Here is a 24036-nt window from a genome sequence, read left to right as displayed (position 1 = left end):
TTACCACAGCAGTGGGACTGGTGGCTTGATAAGAAGAGGAAGAGCGACCTGAGCTAGGATGTGAGCACGCACAGCCCCCCACCAAGTAAGTGCCCCTCACCAGGTGGTGCCCTCTACCGCCTCAGGACTTCAGAGTCCCTGCCAGCAAGAAGGTTCTCACCAGAGGTACCCCCTTGACCTTGGAGTTCCCAGCCTCCAGACCCGCAAGAAACAAATTTCATTTCTTACAAATTACCCCTTTCAGGCATTATCAGGAATAGAAAATGGACTCATACGTCCACCAAATAAACATCCAATGTATGGAAAATCATACACCCATTAAGATGGATTCTAATGACACAGGGATATAGTCATGCATTTACTTAATGTATTCTCCTCGAGCAACCCTCCATGTATGAGGGAAAAAAGCACAGTGGCTTTGGGAGTCAGAGGGCTTCCTTGGGCTGATTAGGAGGGAGTGGCTCACTGCTACGTGGCTGGAACACACAGGACGGATGGGAGGAAGGCAAGTAAGAAGTCTTGCGTTTCCTCCACTCAAAAGTGATTTTGAAAAGGCAGCAAATTTTAGAAAATCTGAAAAGGAAAACAAAAAAGTGATTAGGAGGAAACCTCATCACCTCATCATCAACCAGCAAGAATCCACAGAGATAACGTGTACAGGAGAAGGAGGTGCTGACAGTAGGGCCAGACTTCCCCAGAGTGGGACGGGTTTGAGCCCTTTCTATGCACATGTCACAGGGTCTGGTGCTTTCATCAGGACGGAGGGCTGGGGACACCCAGACACACACACACTGGAGGGAAATTTACCAACATGTCAGCACTGGCTGGCTGAGTTGTGTTAATTACAGTTGCATTTTTTTTTCTTTGTATCTTGTGTGTTCTAAATTATCTCTAATGAGATGTTTCTACCACACCAGGGAGAAAAAGCAATAACAGGGACTGTAAAATAAAATTTAAATACCAGACCCTACAAACATGGAATGTGCAAAGGGCTGCATCTCCCTGCCTTCCCTCCCTTCACTTGCTCCCTCCTCACCTCCCCAGGCAGCTCCTGGAAGGAGTGGTCAGCCCAGCCCTCCACCTCCTCTTGCCCACGCAGTCACATCTCTGCCATCTAGCTTGCACTTCGCATCCCCACCCCCAGATCAACTGTGACCTCATCGTCAAACCCAAGGGACATGTTTTTATCGTTATCGTGCGTGGCTGTCCAGCATCTGACCCTGTGGGCTGCTCTCTCTTCCAGGTCTCTCCCTGCCGCCTTTCCTGTCTGCCTTGTGGGTTTCCTACTTGTACCTCCTCCGTGTTCCCCAGAACACCATCAGGGCCCCCTTAATCCACACACACTTCCTCTTCTAAATTAATGGTTTCAAATAGCAATGCCACACTGATGACTCCCAAGCCCATGGGTAGCGCTGCCCTCCCTGAGTTCTTGCTCCACATGTCTAACCACCTGCTGGGCATCTCCAGCAGGAGATAAGCTGACGCTTGAGACATAAGCTGAACCCTGAAGGATGGCTGCGTTTTGAAACGAAGACGTTGGGGTGGGGTGGGAGTGCTCCAGGCAGGAGAAATGACACGCGCACGTGTTTCGTGGGGAGAGGGCTCACGCACATTGCCTTCCAGGGGCTCAGTCCAGCAGGAGCTCAGCAAGTTCAAGATCGAACATTACCATTTCCCAACAGGAATTCATCCTCCCCTGTTCTCTAAGCGCAGGTGCTATTAACCGGTCACCCAGGCCAGAAATGAGGAAGTCCAGTTACCCACTCGTTCATGTATTCATTTGCTGTTCCTTAGACACATGCCGACATGTCCACATGCACACATAGACACATGCACACATCGCTTACAGCCCTGCCCTCCCCATGTGGAATCCACCGAGGTAGGGAGGCTGTCTGCTGGTGGTGGTGTGGGGCCGTGAGCTGGCAGCCGGGTCAGCGGGCAGTCACATCTCAGTGTGGAGGTGCTGTGAGGGAGGAAGGGACGGGGCCAAGGAAACACTCAGGAGGGACTCGGGAAAGACTTCCTGAGGTGGCGACATAAGCTGAAACCTGAAGGATGGCTGGGCTTTTTTTTTTTTTTTTTTTTTGAGACGGAGTCTCGCTCTGTGGCCCAGGCTGGAGTGCAGTGGCGCGATCTCGGCTCACTGCAAGCTCCGCCTCCCGGGTTCCCGCCATTCTCCTGCCTCAGCCTCCCGAGTAGCTGGGACTACAGGCGCCGCCACCACGCCCGGCTAATTTTCTTGTATTTTTAGTAGAGACGGGGTTTCACCGTGTTAGCCAGGATGGTCTCGATCTCCTGACCTCGTGATCCGCCCGCCTCGGCCTCCCAAAGTGCTGGGATTACAGGCGTGAGCCACCGCGCCCGGCCTGGCTGGGTTTTCAAAGTAAGAAGTTGGGGCGGGGTGGGAGTGTTCCAGGAGGGAGAAATGGCACGTGCACATGGTTTAGCAGGGAGAGGGCTCACTGCACAGTGCATTCCAGGGACTGAGTCTGGGACGCCCAGATTGTGGAGAAGGTGAGGGTATGTGTGTGAGAGACGAGACAGAGACAGACGGAGAAACAGAGTGACAGAGGTGTTTAGGAACTGAGCTCTCAGGGACCTGGTTAAAGAAAATGGATTTTGCCTAGAGGAACATGGAGTCACTGTAGTGTCTTAAGCCAGAGAGTTCTTTCAGCATCTATTTACTAAATGTGAACACTTTAAAAAGACCCCTCAAATTTCACTGTCAGGGAGTGTGTTTGCATAGGCCACGCCTGCAGGCAGAGAGGCTGAGCAGGAGGCCCAGGTGATTAGCCTCGCCCAAGCAATGGATGAGAGGTAAGACAGGTTCCGGAGAGTTTGCAGAGCCAGTCCTACTAACAGAACTTGCTGAATGTCTGTGCAGGAGGAAGATGAAGGACTGGAGGAAGCTTTCCAGCCAATGGCAAGTGCACATGGGTGGATGATGGTACCGTGCAGGGTGAGGGAAGCTGCAGGAAGGTCAGTGTTGGGGCAGGAAGTGGGTAGAGCAAGTTGAGTCTGGGGTGTCTGTGTCATAACTGGGTAAAACTGCCAGGGGACACGGCTGGAGATACAGGCCTGGGACCTGGGAGATCTGGGCTAGAAATAAAGGTTTGGTAGGCACTGTCATCCGATGGTAACTGAAGCCATGGGAGTGGACAAGGTTGTTTCAGAAGAGTCTAAAGACAGCAGACTGCGTAGAACAGAGCCCTGCAGAACATCAACTTTTGGGCTAAGAGCAGACTCCCTCCTGCTTACTTCCATGGCAAACTCTCCACCACGCCCTAATTACCCTCAGAACCTGGAGTCCCAAACCTCCATCCCCGGTGCCTTCACCTTGTCCAGGCTCCTGTCCCTTCTCAATGGGATACCTACTACCTTCTCAGGGGTCTTTCTCTTCCAGTCGGGCTCTCCTCTCCAATCTACCTCCTCTGCTGCCACTGCAATGACCTTACCAAAATGTCATTCTGAGAAATCAGTCATTAACATTCCTCAAAAGTTCCCTATGTCCATTTTAGGAAAATCCAGACTCCTTACCTGGATAAAAAGGGCCCTTGGGGATTAGAATCCTCCTTTTCTCGCCTCATGTTGCCTAGTGTACTGTAGCCACACGAACCCTGTACTTCCAGCACGTGTGATGCTTCTGTGTGCCACCATGCCTTCTCGTGGAGTTTTCTCGAAACTCTGAATGCCACCCGCCTCCACCCTCTCTTTGAACTAAATAACCCTGACTTCTTGGAAGCTCGGTTCATGTGCTATTTCCCTTGAGGCCTTTTCCGCCCAGCAATCTGATTTAGATGCATTTTCCCGGTGTTCCTGCATCATCTTTTTTTTTTTTTTTTTTTTTTTTTTTGAGACGGAGTCTTGCTCTGTCGCCCAGGCTGGATGCATCCTCTTATTTATGCTCCCATTATGGCTCTCAACAATCTGTATCGATGCAACTCATTACTGATTTGTGTTTCCTTCACCAAACTGCACATACAAAATCTCACTCAACTTTCTTGGTAACTGAATGCAGTAGGCACTCAATAAATACGTGCTGAATAAACAGATAATTACTAACATTTACAGAGCACTTTCAATTAAATGCTCCCTCACGGAATCCTAACACTGAGCTAAGAAAGCATCCATAACGCCGTTTCATAGATAAGGACACTGAGGCGCGGGCGCCCAGGATAACACCCGGAGTGGGGCTGGGGCGTGAGGGTGGCCTGCCTCTAGAACCTGCACTCTTAACCACAGCAGGCTGCCTCTGGTAACTCCTTTCTCTGAACCCAAAGGACATTTTACAGATTTTGTCAGCCTTTAACAACAAAAACTCCTCTTCTGCATTGGAAAGCTCCATGAGAATGGAAATTGCCTTAGGCATCTTTACACTCCTTGCAACAACAGATACGATACTCTTCACATAACACATGTTCAATAAATATGTGGGAGATTAGAGCTGGGTTTTAGCATGTCTCTAGATGACACTATTTGGGGAACTATTGCCATGAACTGTGTGATGTTAAGTTTCTCGGTTGAGTTTCACATCTTACAAGATGGTGTCATTACTTTAGCCATTTTACAAATGGGAAACGTGGGCTTGGGAGGGCTATGCAACTTGTTCAAGGTCATGAGGCTGTGAAGAGCTGGCTCACTGCCTACTTAAAATGTGTATGCTTAGCTCAACATACAAAGGAGAAGGCATGGCCCAGCACTGTGGCTCACACCTGTAATCCCAGCGCTTTGGGAGGCTGAGGCTGAAGGATCACTTGAGGCCAGGAGTTTGAGACCCATCGGGGCAACATAGCAAGACCTCATCTCTACAAAAAAAATTTAAAAATTAGCCGGGCATCATGGTGTCTGTAGTTCCAGCTACTCAGGAGGCTGAGAGGCAGGATGATCCCTTGAGCTTAGGAATTTGAGGTTGCATTGAACCATGATCACACCACTGCACTGCAGCCTGGGCGAAAGAGCAAGTCCCTGTCTCTAAGGAAAAAAAAAAAATGAAATCCAGTATAACAAAGGGGATGGCAATAAACATGATGAGCCAGGCGCGGTGGCTCACGCCTGTAATCCCAGCACTTTGGGAGGCCAAGGCGGGCGGATTGCTGAGCCCGGGAGTTCAAGACCAGCCTGGGCAACAAAGTGAAACCCTGTCTCTACAAAAAAATAAAATAATCAACCGGGTATGGAGGCGGGTGCCTGTAGCCCTAGCTACTCAGGAGGCTAAGGTGGGAGAATTGCTTGAGCCCTGAAGGTCAACGCTGCAATAAGCCATGATTGTGCCACTGTAGTCCAGCCTGGGCGAGAGAGTGACACTCTGCCTCAAAAACACAACAGCAATAATAACAACAATAATAATAAAAACACCTTATGGTCAACAAGTGATTACCAGTCCAGATCTAGATTGGTGCTGGGAAGAAGGCCAATAGACCTGTATCAGAGAAAGTGACACTGCCACAGATAACTCTGATGACAGAATTCCCTTAGAGAGCCTGGTAGCAAACTTAACCCCAAGGGGCTATCACACCAGAGAAGGCTGAAAGGCTGCACTTGAGTCATCCTACCTCCTGTTTGCCTGAAACATCTGCATCTATCACAGATAGCAACATCCAGGTCCTGGGTCAATTCCACTTGCAATTAGGCTGGCTTTTACCTATCTAGCAGTCAGTTCACTTCACAAAACTATCCAAACGTGCAAATTGCCCAGCAAATGCATTTTCTTCTTCTTGTCCTTACCCTTTCAAGGGTCTTCAAGATGTGTCTTTCCATAGGTGAAAAGGAAATGGTTTATGCTAGATCAAATGATACAGACGCAACTAGTTTCTGGCAGAAATTTCAGTAGTCACGCACCAGCCCTCTTCAACATGAGGCTGTTAGTTTGGTTTTACCAGTGTGTCCCCAGGTATCAAATGCCTCAGAATCACTGTAGACTTTATAACACAGTTTGTGAGCACACCAAAAACAGTCTAATTAAGAATCCTAATAGCCATTTCAACTCTACCTAATCTCAAATCCTCATAACTAAGTTTTGCACACGTGGGATGTGGGACAGGCTAATAGGTATACCCTGGGTATGGGAATTCCAATTATTCTCATTCCATTACAGCTCCCCAAACTGCTAGGCAAGGTCAGTTTATTAAAAGCGAATGCTGGTAAGCTGTGGTACATCCGTACCATGAAACACTCATGCCCCCAAAGCTGGTTCTCTTCCTGGATTCTCAGCAAAAGCCTTTTCCATCTACCTAGCTGTGCAAGCTAGGGAAGCCTAGGGATCCTCCCCTAGGATTCCCTTCCATGGCTAAGGCTTGTCACCTTCCAAACCCTGCTCCACACCCAAGCCTATCTTTTACAAGTACACATCTCCCCACCCCTGCACACTGTGGCACAGGATCCTAAACCTCATCTCGATTTGTAACTTCACATGCAGTAAGGTAAATTAATGTAATTTCAAATCCGTTCTAATCAGTAGTTTAACATGTAGTACAATACAGAGTATAAATAATGTGCAGAAATCCAGACACTGCGATGCCCCTACTTTGTGTTCATGATTAGGAATGTTTTTGCAGAAAATTAAAAAATATATCTGTTCAACAAACTAATTTAATCAAAATGCAACAACTGATGATTTAGGGAATGATAAACATATGTAATATTGGGAAAATAAGTCAGATGCTTACCTGTAGCTGTTTTCTGAGGTTTCCATTACATCTAATGGAATAATAATCTATTATATCTAATGGTATAAAAATCTATTCCATTGACATGAAATTTTGTCTACTTTCCTTACCGTTCTATCATTTTTTCTTCTTAAATGTAAAACTTCAATAGGTTATAAATAACTAGCATCCAGTAAAAGTCCACTCACAAAAATATTCATTTTTGTAGCCTAAGAATATTGTTTGGAAAATGGTTTCTAACTGAAGAAAAAAGCTACCAGGAAAAAAAAAAAAAAACGTTCCAGCAACTAGTTTAAAAACAACACAATCATTGCATCTGTCATCTCAAACTGTGCAGACAGTATATTACTGTCTCGTTTCTGGGCCTGACAGTGGATGAAGACTTTGTAATGACATGGCGAATACAGTGGTATGAAAATTCCATTTTATTCTCTGTCATCTTGCTTACAAATCACCCAAGTGCACTTCAAGGATTGATGGGGAGAGGATTAAAGACAGCACAGTCTTGCAAGGTGAATAGACCATCTCAGTCACTTTTTAATGTAAGTCTTCTATCAAGCTGGTCACGATTCAGAGGTTCCTCAATCTAAAGAGCCTGAATCTTTGAAGGAAGGTGTTTTGAGAGGTGGTGGGAAGTGTTTTATTAATGCACATAGACTTATCCAACAGCAATAATGTCACTTTGATACCACCCCACCTGCTCAAACTGAAGTTGATGTAAACTTGACTGCCACTCTAAATTCATCTTCAGGCTGTTTTGTTCAACCCACCTCTGTTCTAGTCGGGAACTGGTGATGGGATGCTTCCCGTCCTGATGGCCAATAGCAATGTGAATTCTCCCTATGGTGTGCTACAGCACTCTAGGTCCAGCTATTTTAAAGGACAAAGGACAGCATGATGCAGAACTAAATATGAGCCCTGGAATAGAAAATATGGGCCCACGCCAGGCACGGTGGCTCACGCCTGTAATCCCAGCATTTTGGGAGGCCCAGGCGGGTGGATCATGTGGTCAGGAGTTCAAGACCAGCCTGGCCAACATGGCAAAACCCCGTCTCTACTAAAAATACAAAAATGAGCCAGGGGCCTGTAATCCCAGCTACTGGGGAGGCTGAGGCAGGAGAATTGCTTGAACCCGGCAGGCGGAGGTTGCAGTATGCCGAGATTGTAACACTGTATTCCAACCTGGGTGACACAGAGCAAGACTCTGTCTCGGGGAAAAAAAAAAAAAAAAAAATATATATATATATATATATATATGCCCAGACACAGCTTGGCCATTTACCAGTGACCTTGGCTAAGTCCCCCAGTTTTAGTTGCCTCAATTGGGAAGAAGCTTAAGGTTATCCTGCACAACGCTCTAGCCCAGGGGTGTCCAGTATTTTGGTGTCCCTGGGCCACGCTGGAAGGATTGTCTTGGGTCACACATAAAATACACTAACAATAGCTGATGAGCTACAATTGTTTTAAAAGGTTCATGTATAAATCTCATGTTTTCAGAAAGCTGACGAATTTGTGTTGGGCCACATGCTGCCTGCAGTCCATGGCTATGGGTTGGACAAGTTTGTTCCAGCCAGTGTTAAGTACCCCACCTACGAACAGCCTAATGAGGTATGTTTGATACTTTATTTCTTAGTATGTCAGTTCCTCTCCCTGCTGAACAACCAGAACGCTCTTCCTTGTACTCAGGATGTGGCTCTCTGTCCTTTTCAATGCAGTGCCAATTCAACCCTAGAAGCAAAACATCCCCCAGACAGCAGCCCTTCAAACACTGTGTGAGAAAGCAAGTGCTACCAACTGTGTAAGTTTTCCCTGAGCAATCCTGAAATGATTTGGTTTTCTGACAACTCTCCCCATGTCAGATCAACTGTGGCCTGGCACAGACCTTACAGAAACACGCTAGAGAACTCCAGACGAACTGCATCCCAGGGAGTTCTAATCACCCAAACCCAGCTGGTCAGAATCACCGGGGAACTTCTGAAAACTAGTTTTCTCATCTGCAGTGGATTAAAATCTTCAGGGGTTGATCTCAGGAATCAAAACATTCTACTAATCATCCAGATTTGATCAAATCAGTATAGCGGAACTACTTAAGACAGTTTGGCTAATGGAAAACAAGCAGCAGGTATGAGCTTTTCTCAGTTATGTTTTACATCACAGTTTAATTATATGGCAAATTGTCGAGAACAGGTTTTTGTTTTTGGAAATAGGGTCTCACTCTGTAGCCCAAGCTGGGTTGCAGTGGTGTGATCACAGCTCACTACAGTCTCAACCTCCTGGGTTCAAGTCTCCAAGTAGCTGAGACTACAGGCGCACACCACCATGCCTGGCTAATTTTTTGTATTTCTGTAGAGAATACAGAATATAATTTTATGTCGCCCAGGCTGGTTTCGAACTCCTGGGCTTAAGCAATCCTCTTGCCTTGGCCTCCCAAAATGCTGGGAATACAGGCATGGGCCACCACGCCTGGCCAGAACAGGTGATTTTTAAAGGATCCAGTAATTAGATGCGTTATAACAGATGTACCATAAAATAGAGTACAATCTTTTTCTCAGGAGTCGGTGCTCTACAGTGGCTGCCTGAGTGAGAATTCCTCAAGAGTAATTTAGGGCCTTTCCTTCGGGAAAGGAAAGGGGAAAAATTAATTTGATGCAGTCTTAGAAATTCTATTACCCAACAGTATCGTAAGTTAAGCTTCTTAAATTCCTATCATACCTAATTCCTATTATATCTAGTATTTCCAGCCCCTTTGACTGTTTTTGACTCCCAGATTCCCGTTTTGGGCCTGGCAATCTGACTGCATCCCTGCGATTTCACCAATACTTTCCTGCCCTGCATTCCTCTACCTACCCTGCAGAGTGGTATAAATGTCCATTTATACAGCTGATTTTCCTCAGTTTCCTTTGATTCATTCTCAGATGACAAATTCCTCAGGGGCAAAAACTAGGCCTTCAAGTTTCTTACGAATGACTTACAGTAAGGACGTAAATACTGATTATTGGTTAAAATCTTTGGGTAGTCTCAAACTCTTTCAAAATGTTGAAGAAGGTGGAACATTTCCTAACTCATTCTATGACACCAGCATTACCCAGACACCAAAGCCGGGCAAAGACGCTACAAGAAATAAAAATTACAGACCAAAGTCTCTGATCAATATTGATGGAAAAAATACTAGCAAGCTGAATTCAGGAGCATACTAAAAGTATTATGCACAATAACTAAGTGGATTTATCCCTGGAATACAAGGATAGTTTCACATATGAGAAACAGCATAATATATCACACTGATACAATAAGAAAACACATGATCATCTCAATTGATACAGAAAATTTGACAAAATTCAATACCCTTGATTTAAAAAAAGCCACACCCAAATTGAAATAGAAACATGATAAAGGCCATGTATTAAATACCCACAGATAGTATCGTACTATGGTAAAAGACTAAAAGCTTCTCCTCTAAAAGAACAAGGCAAGAATGCCTACTTCCACCACTTCTATTCAATGTAATATTGAAAGTTCTAGCTAGAGCAATTAGGCAAAACAAGTAAATAAAAGTCATCCAAATTTGAAAACAGGCCAGGCGCGGTGGCTCACGTCTGCAATCCCAGCACTTTGGGAGGCTAAGGTGGGTGGATCACCTAAGGTCAGGAGTTCGAGACCAGCCTGGCCAACATGGTGAAACTCCATCTCTACTAAAAATACAAAAATTAGACGGGTGTGGTGGCAAGCGTCTGTAGTCCCAGTTACTCGGGAGGCTGAGGCAGGAGAATCGCTTGAACCTGGGAGGTGAAGGTTGCAGCGAGCTGAGATCATGCCACTGCACTCCAGCCTGAGCTACAGAGTGAGACTCCACCTCAAAAAATAAAAATAAAAATAAAAAAAATAAAAAAAAAATTTTGAAAACAAAGAATTATCTGTTAGCAAATGGCATGAACTTATAGGTAGAAAACCTTAAAGATTCCACACCAAAAAAAAACTAATAAAGCTAATTATTCAGCAAAGTTGTAGGACACAAAACCAGCAAGCAAGTATCAGTTGCATTTCTATATACAATGAACAATCCTAAGAGGAAATTAAGAAAATAATCCCATTTATAATAGATCAATAATAAAATACTCAACAGACCTGTACAATAAAAACAACAAAACGTTGTTCAAAGAACTTAAAGACCTAAATAAATGGAAAGACATCAGTGTTCACAGATTAGACTTAAAATTGTGAAGTCAATTTAGTCTTCCTCTCAAGTACCTGGGATTATAGGCACAGAATTTAATCTATTGTCAAACACTACCCAAAGCAATCTAAAGATTAAATGTAATCTTTGAAAATCCCATTGACAATTTTTGCATAAACAGAAAAACCTAAGATTCGCATGAAACTTCGAAGGGACTTAAGTAGCCAAAATGATCTTGAAAAAGAACAAAGTTGGAAGACTCATACTTCCTTGCTTCAAAACTTACTATAAAGCTACATTAATCAAAACAGAGTGGTACTGCCTAAGGTCAGATAAACAGACAAATGGGACAAAAGAGAGTCCTGAAATAAACCCTAGCATACATGGCCAACTGATTTTGGTACCTCATTCATTGGGAAAAGGAGTCTTTTCAGTAAGTGGTGCTGGGAACAGCGGGTACCAACATGCAAAAGAATGAAATTGACCCTTACATCACATACTAAAATTAACTCAAAATGGATCAAAGACCTAAATGTAAGAGCTAAAATAATACTCTTAGAAGAAAACACAGGGCAAAAGTTTCATGACATTGGATTTGGTGATGCTTTCTTAGATATACCAAAAGCAAAGACAACAAAAGAAAAATTAGGCCAGGTGAGGAGAATCACACCTGTAATCCCAGCACTTTGGGAGGCTGAAGTGGGAGGACTGCTTGAGCCCAGGAGGTGAGAGCAGCCTGCGTAACATAGTGAGACCCCCACCGCTACAAAATATTTAAGAATGAGCTAGGTGTGGTGGCACATGCCTATAATCTCAGGTACTTGAGAGGCTGAGGCAGGAGGAGCACCTGAGCCCAGAAATTTGAGATTGTAGTGAGCCACTGTGATTGTGCTACTGCACTCCAGCCTGGGTGGGAATGGGACCCTGGGGAGGAAGAGAGGGAGGGAGGCAGGGAGGAAGGGGGGAGGGGAGGAAGGAGGGAAGGCGGAGGGGAGAGAGGGAGGAAAGGAGGTAGAGGGAGGGAGGGAGGGAGGGAGGGAGTAAAGGAGAAAAGGAGGGAGAAAGAGGAAGGGAGGGGGAGGGACGGAGGGAAGGAAGGGAAGGAGAAAGAAAAAGAAGAGACCGACTGCATCAAAATTTAAAACTTAAAACTTCCATGTATCAAAGGATATTATCTATATCCAATGCTTATTATTTTCTGAATTTTTTTATAATAGCAAGAATGTAAAAAAACTGGAACACTGGTACATTGCTGGTGGAAATGCAAAACGGTACAGCTGCTGTGGAATACAGTATGGCTATTCCTCAGAAAGTTCAACACAGAATTCCACATGCTTCAGCAATTCCTAGATCTATACCCAGAAAACCCCAAATCTGGGGCTCACACAGATACTCGCACACCAATGTTCACAGCAGTGTTAGTCTCAACTGCCAAAAGGTATAAATAACCCAAATGTTCATTAATGGATGAAGGTATAAGAGGGCAAATAGTGATTCTTCCACCTCTATGAGGCACCCAGAGCAAGTTCATCACGATAAAAAGCAGAATGCAGGTTCACAGAGGCCGTGGGGAAGGAAAGAAGTACGGGGAATGACTATTTAATGGGTACAGAGTTCCTGTTTGGGACAATGAAAAGAATTCTGGAAATGGACGGCAGTGGTATTTGCACATCACGAATGTACTGTCACTTAATCGGACGCTTAAAAATGACTAAAATAGTAATTTTTAGGTTATTTTACCACCACAACAAAAAATCTTTTGGTAAGGATAGCCATGGTTAAGGGCTTGGACACTGGAGTTATACCTACTTGAAACCTGGACCTGCTACTTTCCAGCTGAGTGGCTCTAAAAAGGTACTTAACCTCTAAAGAACCGTAGATTCTTCTTTTGTAAAATGAGGATGTCACTGTCTCATAGATGTGGTTAACATTAACATTAAAAGAAATAAAATACCGAGTACAGGGGCCATCACATAGCAGGCTATCACTCAAAAGCAATGGGTTGTTATTTCAGTAGCTCTGCAGACAGAACAGAGACATGGTTATTATAGAAAACACATGAATGAAGAGAGATGGGAAAAACCTGGACATGTTAACAGGCACAGGTACTGGTAACAGGGAATCATGAAAAAAAGCTTGTGGCAAGGGACTCTCAGCTTTTCAATAGTTCATGAAAAACTTTCAGGTATAGAGGATTTCATTTACTAAAAGTTCCGTAAGAAGTGTGTGATACAGATGCTTAGAAGAGAATGCGATCACAGGTCCCAACTGACAGTATAGTTCACCTGTCACTGTGCTTGTTCTAGGCACACTCTTTCAGAGACATGAATGAAAAACAGTGCTTCCAGAATAGGGCTCCCAGGAAGGATGAAGTCTCTGCAAGCCACCTGATACAACGATCAGCCTTGAGATCAGAAGCACACTGGGAGAATGAAGGATGGACTGAAAATAATGGCAACATAAGTAACAATTCAAGTTACTCAGGAACGGAACCGGCTTCCAGCACTCAAGTGCAGGCTGACTGACCACTTGTGAAACAGATTTTACAGGAGCAATTACTACACAGGAAAAGAGGAGGAGCAGGAAAAACAGTGACCTTTAAGGTATTATACCTGTTTTACCCTCTAAGAGTCTATGACTCTCAATTTTCAAATTTAAACTTTGAACTTTTCAAAGACATGCTATCACAGAAAGATGACACAAGCTACTTATGTGCTAAATAAATGCAGGCACATGTAGAATGTTGTTTTACACACATGCAATTCTGTCCTAGGGAAAATCTCTTTGGATACAGAAGTAGGAGCTTGGGCAAAAGTAGTAGCACAATTTCCGAAGTGTCTACTTCTAATCTGTAAATACATTTTAGGCAAAAAGGAAAAAACACACTTAAAACCCACAGGCACAAATAAACCAACTTTAATAGATATTATTTTATATTTATATAGCGCCTTCTTCAAGAACCTTAAATGCTTTACAGACATTATCTCTAATTAATCCCCACAACAACCCTGTGAGGTAGGTATTACTCCCATTTTACAAGACAGGGAGACTGAAGCACAGAGAGGTTAAGTGACTTGCCCAAGGTCACACAGTTAAATTCACTGAAGAGCCAGGACATGAGCGCTTTAGCCTCCCAGCTCCCAAATACCTCATGATAGAATCTTTAATAAAAAGTGTTTTTAAAGAAAGTATCGAGAGTAGTTATGAAAATGAGGTCTTTCTACTGCCATCAAGGAAAGAAAAAACCCTTTACTGATGGTTAGAGGCCGCAAGACCCACATAATACAACATTTCCATCTTTCCCTGTTCCCAAGCCTCCTGGTTCCTGTCTTAAGTAATCTTTTAAAGGTACAATTTCCAAGACAGAAGCCATGTGACTTAAGAAGTGGGATTTAATTTAGAATATTTACTTTTAGTTACAATAATTTATAGAAATTTTTATTCCAATATACAAAATATGGGACAGCCATCCCAATAATCATGTACATAGTTACATAGCAATCGGCCACCATTAACAACTTAAACCAGCCCCGCATTTTAATCACAGTCAACCAACATACAACCTCACAATGCTTTCTTCATGGGTCACTTTCCTTACTTACTATACCTGTATTTTTCCCCCATCCCTGACCTTGTATGTTTTAAAAGTATATTGAGTTTCTTCAAAACATTTTACTTAGATCCAGCTGCATTAAGAAGAAAAAGTAAATGTAAAACTGTCACCCCACAGTCCCTCCCCTGACAAATCATACTATGAAGTATGATGTAGATGTGAGTAAGTATGTGATTACTAGGAACTCAACACATATACTAGAACTTGCTTTAATATGAAATGTAACTTGGCTTTTACTGCATGTTTTTTCTTTAATGCAAAAATGTAAAAACAAACACAACATAGTATTTCAATGCTGTACCTTTATGCAAATGACTTCATCTATCTTTTCTTAAACATGTTGTGATATAGCTAATGTTAAAACTGACACAGCTTCACTTTCCTCTTTTTCTCTGTACTGAAAGCTGCAGAAATACAGCTTTAATTCCAAGACAATTTGGTTTAAGCCCTCAAAATAAAAAGAGCGCATCCACTTTCACTGCCCTGACTTTCCCCACATTGTTGATTGGGATTCTCTGTGGCATGTTGGTAGATAAGGCTGGCTATATATAATTTGTACAAAATATCTCTAGCCAGGGTAAGGCTTTAGAAACTATCTTAAACTTGTCAAAATACTTTTGATATTTAGTACAAATACTAAATATTATAATTTTCTCCCAGCACATGTGTTTAAGCAGCCCAATTACCTAAGTGACCCTGTTAAAGGTCTGCTTATGGAACAAATAGGTGAAGTCATTTCCTGAGCCAAAAGATACAGATAATAAATGTTAACAATAGCAGCAGACTAAAAAATTCTTTTTTGTTGTTTGTTTTCCATAGTCAACAGTTTTAGCAAAAGAACTTTAGAAAATGACAATTTTTTTTTTAAATTTACTGCCTGAAAAGAATTTAATAAAGAACATAAACAAGGCCTGATTGCTATTATTCTGAATATAATTTTCAATAATTTTCTGCAAGTTACATTCGGCTACTGTCAGACAACTTTCTGATGCATGGAAAAACATCCAAAAAAACTGCAACGGTTTGCATACATTTTATGTTACATATATTACTTCTTAAAACCCCCAACAGAATGAAGTCTGAGCAAACACAAATTTTAATTTCTGAACACCCTTCCAGTAAGATTTGTAAAGGTGCGGGGAAGGGGAGGAAGGACTTATTTTTTGTATTCCTAGTCTACTTGATTAAAATTTAATCTTCAAAGGGTTCGTTTAGCTCGCTATCCAGGCTGCTAGGGTTATGATGAACATTATTACTTCTTTCCAGGGTAAAAAATGACATCTGAAAATAACATAAATGCTATGCCAAGATTTCCCAAGCATGACTTCAACTTGAAACATTAGAATACTTCAGAATTCTAAAGATTGGTATACCACCACTGCACCAGAATTTTTAATTATTCCAACAACTATAGGAATTTTTTTATAGTTTTTTAATTTTATGAAATTAAAGCTGAAGAAAGTAACTGATTTAGAAACAATAACAAAAGGACAAATATTTAGCCAGAGATATCAGTTCCTCCTGAAAAAGGATATTTACCTCCTCTCACTGCAGTTTTTCTCAAGGTATCTTACTGATTTCAGATAGGATTTAAAATTCACCCTAAAAATAGAAACAAACAAAACTGACTTAAACTGACATAACTAATAAAAATATGTTCAAATTGACTGACAGAATCATGGGCACTTCATACAATACTTAGACTCTACCAGTTTTAAGTAAAATAAATAAGGAAAAAATTATAATTACAAAGCCAGTCTTTCCCCTTGGGGAAACAAAAAGCCACTTTTGACCAATTGCTCCCTACATATACATATACTGTATATTATTATAAGCTTCTTCAGAGAAGCAAAACATCTTTGTCTTCCCGACACTGGATTATCTAGCATGTTAGGTTTTACATCAGGAAGGCAACTGCAAGTGTTGGGCCCAAAAGTATTTCTGGTTTACTCTTGAAAAGACCACTGAATATGCTTCTATACACACTGAACCAGGCAAATTTAAGCAGTGTGTTCAACATCATCTCCTTATCAATACAGCACAGATTCCGATTCTTTCTACTGCACTCCCAAGGAATTCAAAGCATTATTGGTGCAATTAATAAAGAGAAAACGCGTGTCAATGACTGGAAGGCTGTTTTACAAGAGGAGCTGGTATCTCTGATTTCACCTCCTTGTGGAATGGAACTGTACAGACAGCATGATACCTGAGCAAAGAAATCAACTACCATGATCGGAAGGGCTTGTCAATCCATCGTCTTTGCTTTATCGTGTGCAAAGTGTGCTACTGCCCCCTGAGCTTCCTGCATTTCTCTTTTCTTGAAAAATCAGTGCTTGATCCTTTCCAAAATAACCAGAGAAGAAATGAGGCAGAAAGTATCTCTTCATCACGGCTCCCCCTCAGTCCCGAGACTGATAGAAAAGGATGTAACCAGACTCAGAGTTCTTTGAAATATCTGATGTCAACCCGTAGAATTCTTCAATAGCCTGTGCATCTATTTTCTGTGAGGCAAAATGTAAACATCAGTACATAAATGAGCTCTGTACAGTCAGATGGCTTAAATTTAATAGACTGATAATACCAAATATTTGGGGAAAACGGAACTCTCATACATAGCTGGCAGGGCACTCTGAAAAAATGTTTAGAAATACCTATCTTCTAAAGCTGAACATACAACTACCCTTTGATCCACCAATTCTACTTCTAGATATAGGATGAATTATATGAAACCACTAATAACTATTTTGGACCTACAAAATGGCAACTTCCAGGCTGGGCACAGTGACTCACGCCTGTAATCCCAGCACTGTGGGAGGCCAAGGCTGGCGGATCACCTGGGGTTAGAAGTTCGAGACCAGCCTGACCAACGTGGAGAAAGCCCGTCTCTATGAAAAATACAAAATTAGCCAGGCACAGTGGTGCACGCCTGTAATCCCAGCTACTCGGGAGGCTGAGGCAGGAGATTCACTTGAAGCCAGGAGGTGGAGGTGGTGGTGAGCCGAGATCGCACCCTTGCACTCCAGCCTAGATAACAAGACTCTGTCTCCCAAAAAAACAAAAAGGCAACTTCTAGTGGTCCAACCTAACATATACCCAAGGAAAATGAGTGTATATGTCTAGCAAAAGGCTTGTAAAAGATGACCAATGCATTTTAATTCACAATAGTCATTAACTGACAAAAAGTCAAATTTCTAACTTGGTATATTTGTACAGTAGAAAATGACAAAGCAGTAAAAAAGAACTGCCATTACTGCAGACAACAAGAATGCACCTCACAAATATATTCAGTGAATCAAGTCTGACACAAACAAAATCATACTGTATGAGTCCATTTATATTCAAGCCTAGGCAAAGTTAATGATAAAAGTCCAAATAGCAGGCTCCAGGAGGGTACAGGTGAGGAAAGCTTAAGTTCTGACCAGAAGGAGGAACAAGGGGGCCTGCTGTGGTGTTGAAAATGAATTATATCTTGACCTGGATAGTAGTTACAAATGTGTGTGTCTGTGTGGCTGTGTGTGTGTGACGGGGGGGACACACATACACAAATTCATCAAATTCAGATTTGTATACTTTACTGTATGTATGTTACATGGCTTATTTTTATTTTTATATTTTTTAAAGTCAGGTCTGTTGTTGAAAGCTTTCCTTTGTTTTATTCCACGCGTGTAAAGGTTACGTGACCACTCAACTGTTGGGCTTGGACGTTGCAGAGTAAGAAGTAGGAATCAGATTACAATCTATAGACCCAGACATTTGTCTCAAATTCAGCACCAGTCATATCTAAATGAGAAACTATCAGAAAATAGTGAAAAGCAACATATGCATACAACTTTCAAAAATAAGAGATTAAGAAACTACTTACTTCTACAATGTCGTCATCAAACAACAACCAAAAATCATGACTCTTAACTATTGCAATATAATGGCCTCGATTGGGACCACTAAAACAAACAAAAAAGAAGTTAATTTAATAAGATATTTATTAATATTACTCTTTCATGCTCTAAATTTTATGTTTTATAGAGAAACTGAAACAAATAGCAGTAAAAAAGAACTGCTTCTTTTTTATACTCCTTAACTATTCTTTCCAAAAAAGATAAAGCTACACTGAGTTGAACTGGTAATCAATTTTAAAATCAAATAATTATTGCTCTAAGAGATTCTATTCACATAAAGCTGCATTACTGCAATTCTTTACTGTCTTTATAATAGTTTTCAATTTTGCTTCTATAATAAAAGACAATGTTTTCTATCATTTTATAAGGGGAGGGGATCACAGCAGAACATGCTGAATTCAACTATAAAACAATGCATACAAGAATTATTTCTAAGCCTCACTCCCTTGGTAATAGTTTTTTTTCTTGAGGAAAGATCCAACATGATGCTTGAAACAGGCAAGGATATCAAATCCTTGGTTCCAAAATCAAGCCCGAACTTCACAAAATGTCTTTAAAAGCAAATGACCTTTGCTCAATGGTGAGTCAATATGAAGTACCTAATGCTTAATACCATTATAACTATTACTATGATTGCCCCTGCATCTCATTTTAAACAAATCTGGAATATATAAATGTAGACATGCATAAAAATAAAGGAGACATAATTTCTTTTAAAAGCAATTCTTTGTTTTATAAAAGGATATGCCAAAGGTTTTAACCTCTTCCAGTTTAAGTACGGCTCATTATAAAGGCTTATATGGTTATATTTATTCTATTGTAATTCTATAATTAGTACAGAATTTGAAATCCTTTTCAATACAAATTATTCCTTATGGTAAACACTATTTTAAAAGTAGTGACCAGATATTAGAATAAGCCACTCCTAAAATGTCTTATGTTTCTCAGATCATTTGATCCTGTAGGTAAGATAAATACCTTAGGTGACAGAATGACACCAACAAAAAAAATTTTTTTTTAAACTATGGAGGATGACACCTCAAAACTTTTTTTAAAAAGCATTTAATGCTTTATTAAGTCTATTTCTATATTTATTTAGGACTCATCTAAAGGGTCTTGTGTGTTATGGGGAGAGGGTCAGAAATGAAAACAAAATTATAAAAGGTGAAATCAAGAAAAATCGAAGAAAGGCTGCAGAACACAGGATGGAAGGAAAGGAGGTGGGTGGGGTGAGGACTAGTAAACTGAGAAAAGTTAGGCGGCTTTTTCCTTTGGCAAAGAACTAGTTTGAAGAACAGGAGACAAAAGTTAATTTCATAAACTAAAAATGAAATGAGAGATGAAGGACTGAACTTCCACCTAAGGAAGCTGTTTCTTAGGCATCTGATTTCTGGACATTAAACACACTCAGTTGAGTAGATATAAATGCCTAATGTATGCAAATAACTATTGACTGCTGTGGAGATTAAAGAGATTTCAACAACTGCTTGCCCAAATACCCCTTCAGTAGATAGCTACTCCGAAAACAATCCAAGGCAGAATATGATATAAAAGTAGAGCCACAGGAGAGACCTTATCCAGCAAGAGAGGAGGTGGAACGGAGAAAGGGATGGGAAATCAAGAAATGGAGCCCAGTTCTGACATGGGCTTGAAGGGTAATACTTAGTCAACAAACAGTTGCTAGAAGTCTCTTCTAGGCTGGGAACCAGGGATAGAGAAGGAGCAAGCTGAACTGGAACTGACATGCAGATAATGAGGCTGTGCACACCCTCCACACTTTCATATGAAGCAAATCTACAAATAAGTCTGATAAATAAAATACACAATGGAAAAATATCCTAAAATATGATTAGTCTTTTATTAGCGAGCAAATTATCTCCTGTTTTAAAAAGCACCTGTTCTCATAAGGGAAGCAGACATACATCCTAAGACAGTACACAAAGCACTAAGACAGGGCTAGCACTGCACATCTAGTATTTATGTGAAGACAACACGTGGAGACTGAGGCTGGGCAGAAGAGCATCAAGGAAGACTTCCAGAGAGGAGAGGCAGGAAGGCAAGAGGCAATGAGAGTGAAACAGGAGAGAGAAAGACCCTGGGGTAGGGGCGGGATCCCAAAGACCTACTGTGCAGAACTCCACCAGAAGTGAGTTCCCAGTGAAGGGAGACCACCAGGGCTGTGAGGAAAGTCAAAAAGCATCTCTCTGCAATGTTCTGCAACAATTGTGACAGTAGGGATTCAGACAGCTGGCAAGAGGATTTTACAGTGCTTGTGAGAACATGCTTTCACTGACTGTGGAGTTCAAGTTGGGAGAAGCAAGTCAGGCCAAAGAAAAGGTTAAAAAGGGAAAGGGTCAAGAGACTCAAGGATTTCAGGGTGGGGAAAGGGTTGGGTTAATTTTATTTTTTTTTTTTTTGAGACGGAGTCTCGCTTTGTCGCCCGGGCTGGAGTGCAGTGGCCGGACCTCAGCTCACTGCAAGCTCCGCCTCCCGGGTTTACGCCATTCTCCTGCCTCAGCCTCCCGAGTAGCTGGGACTACAGGCGCCTGCCACCTCGCCCGGCTAGTTTTTTGTATTTTTTAGTAGAGACGGGGTTTCACCGTGTTGGCCAGGATGGTCTCGATCTCCTGACCTCGTGATCCGCCCGTCTCGGCCTCCCAAAGTGCTGGGATTACAGGCTTCAGCCACCGTGCCCGGCCGGGTTGGGTTAATTTTAAAAGGAGAGAGTGGGGACGGCAACCTGGTTGCCATCTAAGTCGGGCATCTCAGCTCAACGTCTTGTGAGTAGAGCAATTCTAAAAATCTAGCATTATTTAAGTAGAGTAGGACTGTTACTAAATTTGAAGAGGCTAAAGAACAGTCTAATTAGGGTGTGAGAAAGTAAATATTATAGAGCTGGGATGTGAGAAGGTAGTATTGTATTTTTGTTACTAAGACAGTAGCAGTAGCTAACTGATCTACATCTCCTTTTGAATCCTAACAAAGCAATGAGGTAATTAGTATTATTTACATTTTCTAGAAGAGAAAACTGAAGCCTTTTCAGGAAGCTCTGCATAACATCACACTGCCCACAAATGGCAGAAACGGTACCGAGATCCAGGTTCCTCTCACTCTGAATACCTGGTCTGAATCACTACACCAAGGCTCTTTAAGTAATCTTGACACTGTTTCACTCCTTTAAGATGTGATCACTCTTAATTTAGAAGTAGAAGAAAGATTCTTGCTGAGGATACAAGACGGGACCCAAGGCTGACCCAGGCAATGGAGGTACAAGGCGATTATTACAGAGTATTTGCTCCCTCCGGGTTGTCCTTAAAAATTCTGATCAGAGGCCGGGCGTGGTGGCTCACGTCTGTAATTCCAGCACTTTGGGAGGCTGAGGCAGGCGGATCACCAGGTCAGGAGATTCAGACCATCCTGGCTAACGCGGTGAACTCTCTACTAAAAATACAAAAAATTACCCGGGCATGGTGGTGGGCGCCTGTAGTCCCAGCTACTTGGGAGGCTGAAGCAGGAGAATGGCTTCAATGTGGAAGGCGGAGCTTGCAGAGAGCCGAGATGGCACCACTGCACTCCAGCCTGGGCGACAGAGCGAGACTCTGTCTCCAAAAAAAAAAAAATTCTAATCAGAGAGCTGGGAGGAGGGCTGAAGTGGAGAAAGCTGCAACTTTTTTTATTTGGATAAAACATGCTGTTAGTACAAGTTTCCCAAAACCAAGGGGAAAATGATGAGTGCCTGCTTTAAAATTATTAAAGGAAATTCTAAGCAGTCAATGAAGATGGTTATGTTCCAAATACAAGTTCTGATTATGTGATGCTCCTGCAGTTTGAGAATTTTTTGATGTATTTAATAAGGTCAGTTACAGGTATGTATGTTCATACAGAGAAGATGTGTATACATGTTGGAAAAGAAGATGAGAAGGAGACAGAAAGCAAAATTGGCTAATAGGCAATGATAAATACACACACAGGTAAAATAAAAAAATGAATCTTTGAAGATTACTTCCAATGCCATTTTAAATGCTTTTTACAACCACTGATATGCTGAACATACGCAATTCAACTCAGAAGTGATTTATTTTAACCAACAACCCTCTATACACACACCCCAAAAAAGGAAAAGAAAAACTAACAGATCTCAAAGTTCTAGGAAATCAGATATAGTACTTGCAGAGTAATAAATAACAAAAATAAAAACAATATATTTTAACATATAACATTTTTAAGGAATGATAAAATGTAAAGCTAAAACTCCATTTTGAAATAAAATTATCTTGAGAAGAATACAGAATTTCTAAAAGTTCTGTATTTGAATAATTCATGAACATCTTGAATATATACTGCTCTTCTAACCTAGAAATTCCACTCCTATGTCCCCGGAGTTGCAATTACCTTCCACAGTGAACCACAACAGCAACCAGGTCGTACATTCTGTCTGGATTGGTGGCATCACCTGAAGTGTTAAATAGACGAAGTTCTAAAGGAAAAACTACCCGGTAAGAGAGTTTCGTATATCGATGAAGTTGATCCATATACTTAAATCTCTTCAGGTGTAGAGCTAGAATCATGGGCAGTTTTTTAACTTTCATCCTATTAAAAATAAAAATGAAAACAAAATTTCACAAAAGATATCCACCATGTCCTTGAATTATCAAACTTTATGATATCCAATGAACAGATAGTCAATGGTCAGTTTCAACAGCCCAGCACTGCCCAGTTTCGCACATTTCTACCAATTATTTTTATACTGACAAAACAATGTTCTGAACATCTTAAGACGACCCCACCCTACCGATCATCACCACACCACATAATTCGACACAGCACTCAATATGGCTCCAAAACAGATGGAATGGCATTAGTCCTTGGTTAAGGAATCTGTATTTTTCAAACACACATCTCTTATAACAAGGCTAAATGCACAGGGTGCTCAAGAGTGGTAGAGGGAAAACAAGTTTCTTGAAACTGACAATTCCTTTGGACTTGGGTAGACTGACATCTATTTCTTCTATCAATCTATATGATGCAGTTACAGACTGACAATAGGAGACTAAAACAACAAAAGCGTTAAAGACCATTCAAGGTGCTTGTCAGAGAAAAGAAATAACTCCATATTAAGAAAAATGACTATGTATATCCTAGAAAGGGAATAAAATAACCTGGAAACTTAGGAGTTAAGTTTTTAATTGTGAAACACAGGCTGTTCTTCATGTTCTAAATAATCTTTATTATGCCTTTAAATGCCATTTCTCCCTGAGAGTGCCTTTGTACTCCTACTTCACCTAAAAATCTATTCTTTTAATGCCTCAGCTCAAATGTCACACCCTCTGGCACAAATACCTGCTCTCTTCAATCCTCCATCAGCACTTTACAGGTTCACTTTATATATGTCAAGCTTATTACATGGTAACAATTTTAGGTGATTACGGTTCTTTTCTTCTAGGCCCTGAACTCTCGGCAGCTAGAAAGCATTCCCTTCATTTTCATTTCCCCACTATCTAGCAACATCCCTGACATAGGATACATGCCAAATGTTGCAGAACTGAATTTTAAATGGGTCTGGTGATGCAAAATACTCCTCACAATTTAAACAAGTGATACATGGTAAGCCACTGTCTCTAATAAGTGAAAAATCATTTTATAACATTATACTAAATCTGCATTCTACGTATCTTAAATATGGTGGAT

General features: G+C 41.5%; 1 protein-coding gene across 5 annotated transcripts in view; it reads right to left on the bottom strand.

Moving 5' to 3' along the window:
* Nucleotides 1-327: 327 nt before the first annotated feature.
* The window catches only part of USP12 (ubiquitin specific peptidase 12), a 113442-nt gene continuing 89733 nt past the window's right edge, over nt 328-24036 (bottom strand). For 3 of the 5 annotated variants that reach the window (XM_023208712.2, XM_023208717.2, XM_023208716.2), the window contains 3 exons: nt 22741-22938; nt 18315-18393; nt 13740-16953 (listed from right to left, as the gene is read on the bottom strand). In XM_023208712.2, coding sequence (XP_023064480.1) covers nt 16852-16953; nt 18315-18393; nt 22741-22938 — 379 coding nt within the window. In that variant the 3' untranslated portion in view covers nt 13740-16851. Of the gene's footprint in view, nt 574-13739; nt 16954-18314; nt 18394-22740; nt 22939-24036 lie in introns of those variants that run through there. The other 2 variants (XM_023208713.2, XM_023208715.2) reach the window with 2 other exon arrangements.

This window comes from Piliocolobus tephrosceles, chromosome X, assembly GCF_002776525.5.
Source record: "Piliocolobus tephrosceles isolate RC106 chromosome X, ASM277652v3, whole genome shotgun sequence".
NCBI lineage: Eukaryota > Metazoa > Chordata > Mammalia > Primates > Cercopithecidae > Piliocolobus > Piliocolobus tephrosceles.
This window is presented reverse-complemented; position numbering and strand designations above follow the sequence as displayed.